Raw genomic sequence first — 15624 nt, forward strand, 5'->3', positions numbered from 1 at the left:
CCTTGAAGCTCTCTACAGTTTGGCAGCCAATGGCTTATGGATCAGCACCAGTTCACAGATCACTACTTTGAGTAGCACTCTTTGGTGGAAGAGAGGAATACATCTCTTCTCTGGTTGTAGCATGCTGGCGGTGGGGATAGTGCTGACTATTTTGCATCTGATCTTAGCTGTAAGGCCAAGAAGTGATCCGCATGCAAATTGCTTTAGAAAGTAAAGCTAAAACTGTAATCTGTGTGCAAGACATGCCATTATTCTCTAAATCCTGCTTTTTCATTCTAAATGTGAAGGGGGCAGATCTATGAGAATGGATTTGCTCAACAACACATGAAGGACATTCTGCAAAAGCTCAGAAATAATGTAGCTGTCCTGTGCTAGTGACCTCAGATAAGGGCGATTTTAAGACAGAGCTGTAAGGTAATCAATTCAGTCCAAGTTATTTACAGGTAATCCAGCCAGATGAAGGGAGAAAAAGGAACAAGGTCTTCAGCTGCTCGTTACACCTAACATATAGTACAGATAAACATAGCCAAAAGGAGGCAAGACCTGGGTCTAATCTGCACTGCATAAATAATGCAGCTTGATACTGATTTAACTGCCATGGCTCAATGCTATGGAATTCTGGGTAGTTTTGTAAGATAATTAATCTTCTCTGTCAGAGACTCTGGTACCAAACCAACTACAAATCCCAGAATTCCATAGCATTAAACCATGGCAGTTAAAGTGGTGTCAAAGTGCATTATTTCTGCAGTGCAAATGCAGCTACCTTGTTGTTAATCACAGTCAGTCCAAAGCAACAAATATGCCAGGGAGCTATTGGGAGACGTACAGGTAGCTGCCTCAAGATGCCAGGTACCTCAGGAGTCTGTGTTTCCTATTCAACAGATGCTGGGGCCTACAAAGCATCTCCTTATCTCTCGTACATCAATGGAGGAAGGCTCATCCTTTGCATTTACCAAGTCCTTATAAAAAGAGAGCCCCTCAACTGTTTCAGCCCCCAGCTCTTTGGATTCAAAGAGGCTATTATTATTTGGAGACATACATTCCTGGCAATCTGATTCCTCTGTGTTAGATATGTCAGATTCCAGATAATGAATTATGACAGTAACTCTCCATGCCAAGTCCATCATATGAACTTATGACAATCATATAATCTTTGTTCTTGTTTTTGTGTGCTTTCAAGTCATTTTCAACTTATGACAACCCTATCATGGGAGTTTATTGACAATATCTGGTCAGAGGAAGTTTGCCTTTGCCTTCCTCTGAGGCTGACAGAATGCGACTTGCACAAGGACAAGGAATTTGAACTCTGGTCTCCAGAATCTTAGTCCAAAACTCAAACCACTATATGGCACTCATTTATTCTAAAATAGGCCAATATGCTCCAAATGGTAGAAATGCACTGTGGTGCATATTCTATGTTTTTGACTTGATATGTTGTGTTTGACTTGTCTCACCAGTCTTGCTACTTGAAGCATCTCCTTCCAGAAATGCTTGGTTCTTTCTTTCTGCTAGCGGCAAGACAAGAATATGATTATATACACTGCCTAGCCATACTATTGAAGTGTCAGATACCTCTGGCCCAATCCACTCAGGCAAAGGCTCACCTGCTTTCTTCTGTCAAATGTGATATGTCAGCATCGGCCAGCTATATATGAATATACATTTCTTAAATCCTCCTCTTTATAAATAAATTGTATCAGAACCATAACCTCTGAACAGGGAAAGAAAAGATATGGGGACATGCTGATTACCCAGCATTGTTAATGCTAAGTAAAATCTCATGTGTCAACTTCAGTGAAACGCTCTTGGAATTAAAATTAATTAAATATTTTCATATATGCTTTCATAAAAACAAAACATTACAGTTTTTTCTACAGCCACATTTTTATTGCCAAGCGATGCTTCTGTCCAAGCACTAGTATTTTCTTCTAGATCAGCCTCCTCCAATCTGGTACCTTCAGACAGTTTTAGTATTTATGTATTTATTTTATTTTATTTATACCACTCCCTCCTCTGAGCCCAGGGCTCAAGCTGCTTGATATCCAACAACACACACCTGGAACATGCTGCTGGGAATAACAACCCTCACCCCTGAACATGCTGGCTGGGAATGATAGCAATTGTAATCCACAAACTTCTGATGACCACAGGTTTAGGAAGGCTGATTTAGACACTACTAAAATCCTACTAGTTTATTATAGTTCTCTCTCTCTCTCTCTCTCTCTATATATATATATATATATATACACACACACACACACACACACACACACACAACCCTCTCTGAAGTACTGAGTTTTGCATTCTTCTAAGTTTACCTATAGGTTTGGATGGGCCTCTTCATGAAAAGCTGTCATCTTCATCCTTTTAACAGGCAGACAGCAGAAGTGACTAAAATGACCTTTCATCATCTACAGAGTTTTATTGCTTACTTTTTTCAAGTTTTGGATTGAGATTACTCTTGTATGATCAAGTATTTGTAATTATGTGTGCCCCCCTCCCTGTATGTGTGCATGTTGCGAAGTGTCAAGTGTTCTTAAAGCCTACTTTCAAATTACTCAAATTAATGAGCTCTGTACTGCACACAAAGATTAAAATAACAAAGGAAGGGAAGTGATCTCTTGAGTATTTTGAACTACAGTATTTTTCCCTGGTACTTCACAATGTGGGGCTCTTCAGCATTCTGACAAGAAATTTTAACTGTGATCCTCTAGACACATACTTGGGAATATGTTCCTATTAAATTTAAAAGGGATTTGCTACTAAGGAAAAAAATATACAGGAAACATTCTTAAGCAGTTAGAATACCTTCAGTTATGACCGCTGCTTGAATTGTAAATGTAATAATCACTTTTTCCAGAAGAGACAAACAGAAATCATATATTGAAAATGAAAAACTACAGTTGCTAATTAATAAAATTCCCAGTGTCAAGTATTTTCTGTACAGATGTTTTGTTTTAAGCAATATCATATCCAGATAACATATTTTCCATATTTAGCATGATTTCAATTAAGAACATATGGATGCCCCATTTAATGGGGAGATGTGATGTTCTTCAAATCTTGTACAGTTAAATATTTCATACAGTTAAATCATTCCTTATATTGCTACTCATTCCTGCAGTGGCATAAAAAAACACCTTAATGAATTAATGGTAATGACAAGATTCTCTTGTTCCTCTTTCTGCATTGTTTCTTCTTGTTCTAAAATTAGAATGCAACATTTTTCAAAAATTCACAGGTACAAAGAATAAATACTTCTCGGTCAAAAAGATAACTTTACCTACCTTCAGACCAAGTACATAACATTTATTTTAAGCAGTTGTAAAGGTGTTACTTAGTTTGTCAAAGCAGAACCTTTGCAGGATTACCAACTCCATCTCCTGTACCAAATGAAAGCTCTGATGACCCTCCACAACTATATAGATATTTGTACCATATAGCTTTTTCTGCCACTCTTGGAATCAAAGTGCTAATCTGCCAAGAATTTCCTCTGTCATCTTATTTATTAAAATGCAACATCGAGGAGCCTCATTTGGGGCTGAAATTGATAATACTAGTGAGATGTCTCTTGTTTTGTAATTTACTTCTGAGTAAAAAGTAAAACTACACTCTTAATTCCTATTTCTTTGGCATCAGAACAAAAACCACCCTCATTCAAGATCTTCACCCACATTTCACACCCAATATTTCACTGCTTCTTTATTTGTAACAAAATTTAAAAGGCAAAGACATCCTCTGCCTCCATGACCCTGGATGGATATTACATCAAGGCTAATGCTGGCATAAAACAATAATGTTGCTATGGCTTAATCAGCAGCAGATGCAGCAGTGCAAAAAGTAGAAACTCAAGCCAATATAGCAACAGTACAAGATACATCTCCAGCACACCTGGAAACACCACTGGCAGCAGCTGAAGGGAGAAGCCCAGGAGGAGAGCAGAGGCCACCAGCTTGAGAGGAAAAGCAGACCGGAGCCTGCCCCCCCACCTAGTATTAACCTGGTCCCCCTGGAACTTGCTATGAGGGAGGTGGAGATGGAGAGCAGCACTTTACAAACACTGGCTCCAGTTACCACCACCCCAGCACTTCTACATTCCTGCGGAAGTCTTCTGAGAGGGAAGCGGAGGCGGAGATGGAGTGTGGCATCTGACTGGGTTTTGAACTGTTTTAACTCTTTAATTTATTTTAAACTGAGAGGAATGTTATTATTATTATTATTAGTTAATGCTTGAGGGAGTATAAGGGACTGTCTCTTGTTGCTATTGCTGTTTTGTATTTTGCATTGTACTGTATTTTTGCTGCCAGGAGAAAGTTAGATATTGTTAGTTAGTTTAATATGTTATGTGATATCTTAACTATTACTAAGTCATGTGTTTTGGTTTTTGTATCTTGCATTGCTATGTTCTGTATTTTTGACTGTATTTGCTGTATTTTCTGTACTAATTCTGCTTATTATTATTATGTCAGTTTAGTTTTATTTGGTGGGGAGCATACTTTGTATCTAATGTTTTTGTTGTAATCCGCTTTGATTTCATGAGAAAAAAGTGGAATAGGAATAAAATCATTTTAGAGCCATTTAATTGAGGCCTTTCACACTACAGCTAACTGCGTGATTCCAATGCTATGGCCACAACCTGTGCAATCCTGGGATTTGTAGTTTGGTGAGACACTAGAGCTCTCTTACAGAGAATTCTAAGTACCTCTCCCTAACTTGCAGACCGCAGGCTGTATCCGTGGCAATTAAAGTGGAATCGTAGTGCTATAATCTGTTGTTGCTGTGTGCCTTTAAATTGTTTTTGACCTATGACCAATAGCAAGCAAGTAGCAAGTATATTTCTATACCGCTTATCAGTACACTGAAGCACTCCCTAAGCAGTTTACAATGTGTAAGCTAATTGCCCCCAACAAGCTGGGTACTGATTCTGGCAACCTCAGAAGAATGACAGGCTGAGTCAACCCTGGCTGGTATTGAACTCACAACCTTGTGGTTTGTGAGTGAGTGGCTGCAGTACAGGCATTTAATCACTGTGCCACCAGAGCTCCTGGGCTAAACCTATCATGGGGTTTTCTTGGCAAGATTTATTCAAAGAAGGTTTGTCATTGCCTTGTCCTAAGGCTGAAAGAAAATGACTTGCCCATAGTCACCCAGTGGGTGTCATGGCCAGGCTGAGAATTGAACCCTGGTCTTCAAAGTCACAGTCCAACCACTAAGCTACGGTGCTATAATTAAGAAGTGTTAAAGGGCCTCTGGTCTAGTTCAACATTATACCACAAGAAAAGGGATCTTGTAGCATCTTTAAGACTGAGAAAAAGAAAGAAGTATAAGCTGGTGGTATACGCTTTCATAGACTTAAATCTACTTCTTCATAATGATAATAAATAAATGGTTTATTTATATTTCCCACCTCTCCCAGTTGGATCGAGGCGGGATACATCCAAAAACAGTCAATAAAACATGACAGCAATAATAATTTTAGTTAAAAAATGAACTCTATCATTAATAACAACAGTAGTAGAATTACAGGATAATCATAGAGGAGTGGAGCAGTATCTCTTGTATAAGGTTGGGCGGGTACACCCGTCGGAAGAGATCCGTCTTAATTGCCTTCTTGAAGGCATCCAAGGAGGTAATAAGACGGATCTCCTCTGAGAGGCTATTCCATAATTTTGGAGCAGCAACTGTGAAAGTTTTTTGGGAGGTTGTTACTAATCTAGTTGTTTGTAGCTCTAATAAATGCTTCCCAGATTTTCTGAGTATGCAGGGCAGATTATATAGGGAGAGGCATTCTCACAAGTAACTCGGGCCCAAGCCATGTAGGGCTAACACCTTGTACTGCTCCCGGAAGCTGATCGGCAGTCATTTTAGCACAGGTGTTATATGGTCAAACCTGGAAGAAGCAGTGATCAATCTGGCTGCCATATTTTGGATCAGTTGAAGCTTCCAAACTTGGCACAAGGATAGCCCCATGTAGAGCGCATTACAGAAATCAAAACAAGAGATTACCAGTGCATGTACCACTGCTTCAAGATCCTTTCAGTCCAGGCAAGTATGCAGTAGGCTTATCAACCGAAGTAGACAGAAAGCACACCTGGCCGTCGCATCCACTTGAGATGACAACTGCAGGACAAGTCCAGGAGTACTCCCAAACTGTGAACACAGTCCTTTAGGGGAAGTGTAACCCCATCCAGGACCGCTTGACATATTTCCTTCCCTGTGCTTGCATGTTGTGCTGCCACAAAGTCAAGACCAACTGGAGACCTTTGGCTGCCTGTAGCAAAGCAGACAATGGTGCCAAGGCAAGGGACAGAATATCAAAAGCCTGCAAAGGAAATTATCAGACGGGGGGAAATTGGGGAAGAAAAAATCATACTTCCAGAAAAGTCATGCAATAGCACTCAAAGTTTTCAGATGACATCGTGCTTATTCAGGATTTAACCCATGAAGTTCTAGCAATGCCCCAGCAACAAACCATTCCTGGGACTTCCCTGTTAATGGTTTGTTGCTGGAGCATTCCTGGATCTTCATGAGTTAAGTCCTGGATAAGCGCAACGTGTCTGAAAATCTTCAGCGTGACTTTACCGGAAGTATGCCTTTTCCTCCTGGCACCCCACCCTGGTCTGATAATCTCCTAAATTACTTAGCACATGAAGCAGAAAATCGCTTTCCTCACCCCTGGCAGTAATAAATACAATCCTCTCAAAGTTAATAGCCATTGCAGTTCTACACAGATAGGGCCAAAGATCAAAACTTTCTTCTTCTAGTCCTCCTTTGCTATTCATCACACCTCAGCAAGACCTCTTTCCTGAATTCCTTTCTTCTTCACCCACACCATTATTTTTGCTTATGCTGCATCCACACTGCATAATTAATCCAGTTTGACATCACATAAACTGCCATTGCTCAATGCTATGGAATGCTGGGAATAGTACATTTGTGAGACATGTATCTTTCTTTGTAAGAGTGCTCTGGTGCCAAAACAAACTACAGTTCCCAGAATTCCATAGCATTGAGCCATGACAGTTAAAATGGTTTGAGCATGGATTACTTCTGCAGTGCAGATTCAACCATATTCTTGCAATGTTTTACTGTCACAGGAGTTCCTGTGCTGCCTGGGCTAATGGGTCAAAAGGTATCCTTCTCTAGCCTAGCACTGTATTCTGTTGGCACAGAGAGATTTGAGCAATGATAGTACTGTTCCTAACAGTCAAAACCTGAAGTCAGGCTTGCTCTTTTAAGCTTCCAATCACTTACTTTAAAACAACTTGGCAGAGTTGTCTCTAAATATAAACTAGCCTAAATTAAATTCAAGTCAGGATCTGGTTTGTCTATTATATTGCACAGTTTGTAAGCCTTGAAGTTCTGGAAGAATTTAATGAAGACGAATTACATGCCAGCCACTTGTGCTGTGTTATCCTGTCTTGTTAAAAGCCAAGGCGATGTGATGAATTATAAAATGAAATCTTGACTTTATGAGAAAGCAAATATGTGCCTAGGAATTAGTAAATATTAAATATCATAATTTGTGTTTAGATGACCTTCATGTAGATACTGTTAATCCAATGATAAAACTTAAGTCTAAATAAAATAGTTGTTAACTCCCATTTGGATTTACTTTTTCCTGGTCTAGACTCAATCATAAATATTAAACCAACAAACGAAATCAAATACAGCAGTGATTTCTATGAACCTTAATACTCCTCTGTGTCCTGTTCAAACAAATGCTCTATGTCCGGTAATGCTGACACTTGAGTCTGCCTGAAAATCATACAGTACCTATCTAAAGTGTGAGCTATGTTCCCTAATCCCAAGGCATGGGTCTGACTGCCATTACTCAGTACAAAGAAAATGCACTCTGCATACTTAGAAATGCACTGTTTATTTTACATACTCCAGAACTCTATTTGATTTATATTAGGCTCCTCAAAAGGGAATAGCAGTTGGTAAAACCATCAATGACATCAGTACTTTATGGGACAACATGGGAAAAGGTGTTCTTAGCTGTGGCACCCAAACTGGAGAAGGCCCTCCACCTGAAGGCCCAAATGGGAAGGAATGCTGGCTTCATTTAGGAGCCAAGTAAAAGTATGGCTATTTACTAAAAGCTTTGGGTCTAAGTCATTTCATATTGTTTATACACGTTTTAAACAGTTTTAACCTTTTTAATCTTTTAACTTGTTAACCTGTTTAATATGTTTTAATCTATTTAAGTTATTTTTATTGCTTAAATTGTTTGAGCCTGTTTATATTGATTTTACTTGTATACCACCTTGAGATCATGTGATGTAGGGCAGGATAAAAATTATTTAATAAACAAAATAAATAAAAATAAACAAAGAGGTATCTATAATGTCCAGTATGCCTCCCCAAGCAAACTACAATCATGTTCACATTCTGAAAGACAAAAGAGTATGTGAAAAGCCTTTTTGGTGAAATTTCCATTTCTGTCCTCACTCTATTTCAGCTGATGCAGAGAGAGCTATATAGCATGCAGTCTAGCATGTAGCAATTATTCCTAAAATACAATTCATTGTTCAAAATGGTCTACAAGTGTCAGTCAGTCTGTACACCGTAGATGAACCAAGAGCGAAAAATCAGAAAATTCTAGAGCCATTAAAATAACAAGCTCAGAGGAAAAAGTAGAAATGAGGGAAAACAGAAAATGGGATTATAAACTTAGACAACAAAAACATTGTTTGACTCCATTAGCCCCATGTAGCATGACCAATGTTAAAAGTTAAAAGTTAAATATCATTTACAGGAGTGATCCTTAGGCTATTTGAAGTGGAGAACCAATAATATTTTCCCAATATGCCAGGAACAAGCACTAAATTTGGGCCCATTAGGTACAATTGTTTCTTCTTTTTTTCCCTGGAAACCTGTCAGGGACTAGTAGACAGTGGTTCAGGAACTGGCACTGCTCCAGTACTTTCAGCAGCACTAATCTAAATGGCCTTGGGTTCATCATCCCTACCATCAGCACATCCAAACAGATGAAGCAGATGTAAAGGAATATTAATTCCACATCATTAGTCACATATTTAAAACTCACCGAGTTTTATTTCTCAAAAGACACAGTCAGTATAATTAAGAACAATCCATGACATTCAGATTCAATTAATTGCAGAGAATGTGAAACTCCAAGATTCCATACATATGTAATATAAAATAATGTAACAGAGACTTTCTCTCTGCATATCTCCAGATTTATGTGTTCTGCATATGCTGGCCTAATTTCTCTTTTATCCCTGTCTCAAGTAAATCCATTGAATCCATTAAATTTATCTACATCTTGACTCACTATTCAGCACTTGACTAAATGTGTCTACTCTAACTCAGACTAACCAACAGGATGCTAGTCATAGACTTTACAAGTTGCTATGATTGCCAAAAGTGTAACCATGGCAACATGGCAAGTCCAAACAACAGATCACAGTTAGCTGATCTGGTAAGAATATGAAGAATGTTGTGTTTAAAGAGAGCCAAAACACCAGGAATCTTATGAGATCCATTTTTAGAAAGCTCATGTCAATGAAATTCTGAAGACTCACCACCAGCATACACTGTTTTGCACTTTCTCATTCCCTTCGCCTCCCCCATCCCAACACCAAATATGCATGAGCCATCCTCCAAGAATTTTCAAAACGTTAAGAGCAAATGCATATGTGTCTATTTAGTATAAGATTTATAATGAAATATTACTTTGGGGGATTGAAGAAAATGGAATATTTGTAGGAATATTTACCTCGTAGCATCTATATCAAACAGAGATCAGTGAAAAACAGGAGAAAATACTCAAGATGCTCTTGTAAGGTAAAAGGGGGGGGGGGGACCATTTATTTAGGAAATCCATCTTGGAATAGGAAAGGAGAGGAGATAGACAAAAGAAGCCTCTCTCATGTGTGGAACTTGGCTAGCACCAATCATAAGAAGCCTCATGGTCACTCTCTTACCAGACAAAGGGAGGCAAAGGACTAACTTTTGGAAGAAGGGGAAAGTGACCTCTACAGGCAGGAAAGGCATGCTCTCTAGAGTCCCCTTTCACTAATTACTCTATACAAATGTTGATGCTGTTTTGCTTTCAACAATGTCATATCATCACCTAAGCCAATGTCAATTGCTGTTATATGTATCTAAATGTCACTACAACACACATCCCATTCCATTCTTTAGAACAAGGCTGGGAAATCTGTAGATCTTCAGATACTATTGGACTACAATGCCCATCACTCCAAATCACTGACCAACCTGGCTGGGGCTGAGGAGTTTGAGTCCAACAATATCTACATGGTCACAACTTCTCCACTGTTTTAGTGGGGCCTATAGAACAATCCAGAAAGCCAGCATGATGTAGTAGTTTGAGTGTTGGACTACGACTCTGGAGACCAGAATTCGATTCCCTGCTCGGCCATGAAACTCATTGTTTTGAAAATTCTTGGATGATGGCTCATGCATATTTGGTGATCTTGGGCAAGTCACATGTTTTCAGCCTCAGGAGAAGGCAATGGAAAATCTCCTCTGAACAAATCTTGCAAAGAAAACTCCATGATAGGGTTGTCATACGTTGGAAACAACTTGCAGGCACACAACACATATACACCTAGAGCAATCCAAACTTTCAGAAAATAAAGACAGACAGAGGAGGAAAGAGACTGTTGTATACTAACAGTGCAAGGTACATGTTGGACTATGGTTTGGAACCAGCATTATTTAAAGAAGTAAATATGCCTTTTGAGTTAATAATTGTTTACATTACATGTCTTCTTACATCTTTAATTATAAAGTGATTTGGTTAATAGTATTTATTTAACTTAACTGAAGTGTACAATACTTACCCAATAGTGGGACTAATATTGTGGTCAAAATGATCCTGAACAAATCGACAAACTATACTTGATTTGCCAACTCCAGTATCCTGAAAATTTAGAAACAAAGAATCAGCCAGTTATCAACCAGTTATCAGTATCAGTCTAGTTTAAACCTAAAGAAATTCCCTAAGGTCCCAAACAGACAGGCCAAAATAAAGCTGCATCGGATCACTTTGGAGGTATGCTGTTTAAATGACACACAAATCTTAAGAGGCCAGAAGCAGCATACCTCCAAAGTGACCTGAAGCAGCTTTATTTTGGCTTGTCTGTTCAGGCCCTAAGTTTGCTCCCCTAGAGAGCTGATGAGAAGCCATAAAACACAAAGTGTTGTTCTGCCCTCAGGGAAAAGTTAAAAGCTCACTAATGTGAGAGATGGAAACAGGGGCAAAATGGGGTATGGTGGGACAAGAACTTCAAGTGTTAAGATTGATTGATTGAATTTATATCCCACCTTTCTCCAAAATAATTTTAAATGGTGTCATGTTTTATTCCCTGTTGATGGTTTTACCACAATTTTATATTCTGCTGCCTTGACTCACTGTATTATTGCTGTATTTTATACTTTTAACAAATTCTACACCAGTCAGAAAAGTCTGATTTGAAAGTGCAATAAACAAATACATAATATTAATTGAATTCATCAATTACTACTCATGACATCCATGATGGAACCACTTTAATTAATCAGACTCATTGTTTCTACATATAAGATTTCTTACAGCCATCTGAATTCCAAATCATGATTTTACTCGGCAAATGGTCCAAAGGCTGAAGTATAATGATTTCAATTTATTTCTCTTTTGGTTCAAAACACACTGCAGATATAATCCAGTTTGAGGCCACTTTAATTGTTCTGACTCAGTGCTAGGGAATCCTGGGAACTGTAGTTTATTGTAGCACCAGAGCTCTCTGACAGAGAAGGCTAAATGTCTCACAAAACTCCAGTTCCCAGAATTCCCTAACACTGAGCCAGGGCAGTTAAAGTGGTCTCAAACTGGATTATTTCTGCAATGTGTTTTGGATCTTTTCTTTCTCTTCCGCCCTTTGCAGGGATTTTGTTCCCATTTTCACAAATATGATTTGAGACTTTGATAATATGATACGCCACCTCCAGAAAACAGAAAGACTGATAAGCCTACTTTTTCTATTATTCTAATTTAGAAAGCAAAGTGGTTTAAAACATGCACTCTCAGATTCTTTGAAAATGATAGATATGAAAAGTGAAGGGACTAGTTTCAGAAGACCCTTTCACAGTATGCTGAATTGGAAAATGTTCCTAATAAATCTCAGTGATTGTTAGTTAAGTCTCCATAATAATAAAGCCAATAAAGCTCCACCTTGAAGTTATGGTAAGTAAGTTTTGGGTGCAGTTTGAATATCACTGATGAACCTAGCAGAAATAAAATATGAATATTTTTAAGGCAAGCGGTTGGTGGGGGGTTGGTAGAGGGAGTCTTCTCCTGTAAAACATTCCTCATTTAATTGTTCTTTTCTTATTTTTTGATTAAACTTGCCATCTGATCCTTAAAATCAAGAATGCTTGTTTGAATTACCACTCTGCATTGATTTCTAGCCTGTACTTGTTCTGGAGCTTTGGCATACTGTCTACTACACAGATTGATCTGCGAATCTCAATGAGTGATTGGGACTGCAATGGGTTACCTTTGCTTACTTCCTTCTAATGGTATGATTCAATAAAAATCGTTCTTCGTTTCCCATAAACTGGGTAAGAGAACATGATAATATCTTCACAAACGGAAATGGTTTTTGGTAAATCATAATTCAGATGTGTTCATCAGTAATCAAAGCAAAGCATCTCCCCTAATCCTCTAATCAAAACTGATTATTTCAGTTTGATGAAGCTTGTCTTGCATCAGATCTTGCTATCGATTAAAATATTTTAAAATCTAATTATATATAAATATATATATACACACACACACATACACACAAACAAACCAATTGTTTGTGTGTGTACAGAATCTCCCTACAAGTATGCACAGTGTATATTCATATTTTAAAGGTTGCTTGATTTGGAATGGAGCAGAAAACATCACTTGTGTATGTTTTCAACATAAACCCGGCTTCCATACACATTAATATTACACCTGCCATGCAATCTCTCATCTTGCCACAAGGGGAAGACCTTAGACAAGATTTGCTACAGTACAAATTCAGATAATAATGAGTGTTATTAGACAATTACTGTAACTCAAATCTTTATTCCTTTTCATTGAAAAGTAACATTACATCAATATACCTATAAAAACAGGTATGTTGTAGGTTACCCTGGAAAAATCTGAAAGGAAAGTATACTTATGTAAAAAAAATAAAAATGCAATTATACATTCTATGATGTACAATAATCTAGATAAATATTCCATCTGTTATTTCAAAAAACTTACTAGCACAATGCCTGGAGTGTTGATGGACTTGGCTGTAGATAGCTCTTCTTGAATTAGAAAATAAACACAGCAATCTTATGTCTACCAGTTCATTCCCAGGCACAATTCAAAGTGCTGGTCATGACCTATAAAGCCCTATATTGCTTAGGTTTTGACTATCTGAAAGACTGTATCTACCCATATGAATCAGTCCGTTTTAAGATTTACAGGGAAAAGATTTCTCTCAGTCTCACTACCATCCCAGGCTCAGCTGGTGAGGACATTAGAGAAAGGCTTCTTGGTGGTTGGTCCCACTCTCTGGAATTTCCTTCCCCGCTTTCCTTTCACTGGCAGGAAAAAGAGTTTTTTGCTTAAACTGTCTTTTAATCTGTAAAGAGATGAGCTTATTATTGGGATGTTTTATTTATCTTTTTAAAATTGTGTATGCTTGAAAATGATTTTATACTGTTGTGTGGTGATTTTAATTGTTTTTAGATTTTTATTGGGAAGGATTTTTTGTGTTAGTTGCCTTGAATCCCTATGTTGGGAGAAAAGCAAGATATAAATACAGTGGGCTCTTGGTATCCACTGGGGTTTGGTTTTGCGACACACACACACACACACACCATGGATACCAAAATCCATGGATGCTCAAGCCCCATTAAAGATAATGGCATGTAGAATGGTGTCCCTTACATAAAATGGCAAAAAAGACTTGCTTTTTGGAATTATTTTTTTAATATTTTCAAACTGCAGATGCTTGAATCCATAGATAAAAAATCCATGGCTATGGAGGGCTGACTGGAAACAGAATAATAATTATAATTATAATACAATTTTATCATTTTTTATATTTCCGTGTATATGGGTAATGTTGAAATTATTTTTTTCCAGAATGAAAGTTGGTAAACATTTTTAAAAGAAAAAAAAATTCTATGTGACTGATAGCACCACTTGCAACGGAAATAACAACAGCACAATTTTAGATTTTTAAATAAAGAAGGAATAGGATAAGAGCCTATGAGAAAAAAGAAATGGCTGTGGGATGGGACAGATATGGGGGCAGCTAATGTCTGTTTGTGCACAAATGTGTACATACTGGAGAAGCATGTTAGGTCAGATTATCTGTCAAAAGGTGAAATAGTCCAAATCACTAGGATGAACTTGTATGCTAAAGGAAAATCCCTAGAAGGAATTCTTTCCTTAAAGACATGATGGAACCTATCACTTCACTTCCATTTCAGAATCAATTTTAATCACTGTCCAGCTGAGCACACACTGACAGCTCTGTAACTTTTTCCATGTCTTGCTAGTGCAGCTGTAGTTCTTAAAGTCACATCCCAATGTGCAGCTTGGGGAAAGCATTTAAATACAGCTGTCAGCCAATATAAATGTATAATGCTTTGAAAGGTGTTAGGTAGCTACTGGCTACAATTATATTTTTGAAAAACACAAGGATCACCTCAGACTGCTTTTTCAGAAACAAAACCCTCTGCCTTTCCACTCATAACTAATTCAGTTTTGGAAGGCAAATGCTAAAGGCCATTCATAATTTCCATAGCACTGTATTTGGAGGTTCAGTCCATAAGTGGTAGTCATTGTCAATCAAATGTAGTAATAAGTGATAAGCAAAAGTATAAAACTATCCTATGGCAATGTCTTAACATCTGAGGTCCAAACCACAGTGCAGAAATAATCCCGTTTGAGACAGTTTTAACTGTCTTGGCTCAATGCTAGGTAATTCTGGGAACTGTAGTTTTGTGAAACAGCCTCCTTTGTCAGAGAGCTCTGGTAGCACAATAAACTACCATTCTCAGGATTCCCTAACACTAAATTAAGGCAGTGAAAACAGTCTCAAACTGGATTATTTCTGCACTGTGTTTTGGAACTGAATATAGGAAATCAAAATAGACTATGTCTTTAAATACAGCATACCTTGTTTATTTGGGGGAGTGGGGAGTTAGTTACAAGAAATTATTATTCACTAATTACAGTTTGTTGATACATTTGTATGTGAACAATTAACAACTTATGCTATAAACTGTAAGAACTATTACAGAGTTTTTCTGTGCCTGTGTCCTCTTTTTAGAAGAGTTCACTGCAGTTATTTTAAGCTCTTCACTACTGAAACTTGACATATGCATGCAAACCTGTTTTCTAAAAATCTTTTTTCTTTCTGAGGAAACGGTTGCATTTTGATTTTATCATCAGTTTTTTAGATACTCTCACAAAGGTTAGGTACCTAAAAACCGATGACAAAATCAAAGCACAATTAAAGAAATCATCACATTAAAATCATTTAAAAGAAAAGTTACTAAGTTAAAAATAGATCATTCCGCCATGTAAAAAGCCTCCCTGAAAACAGTTACTCA

At 37.7% G+C, this 15624-nt stretch overlaps 1 protein-coding gene across 1 annotated transcript in view; it reads right to left on the bottom strand.

Annotated features, from left to right (window-relative positions):
* Positions 1 to 15624, bottom strand: part of RAB31 (RAB31, member RAS oncogene family) — a 68475-nt gene that overhangs the window by 38835 nt on the left and 14016 nt on the right. Inside the window, exon 2 of the mRNA XM_042463110.1 lies at positions 10836 to 10915. Within this exon, the coding sequence (XP_042319044.1) occupies positions 10836 to 10915 (80 nt within the window). The remainder of the gene's footprint in view (positions 1 to 10835; positions 10916 to 15624) is intronic.

The sequence above is a fragment of the Sceloporus undulatus genome, chromosome 4 (genome assembly GCF_019175285.1).
Source record: "Sceloporus undulatus isolate JIND9_A2432 ecotype Alabama chromosome 4, SceUnd_v1.1, whole genome shotgun sequence".
Lineage (NCBI taxonomy): Eukaryota > Metazoa > Chordata > Lepidosauria > Squamata > Phrynosomatidae > Sceloporus > Sceloporus undulatus.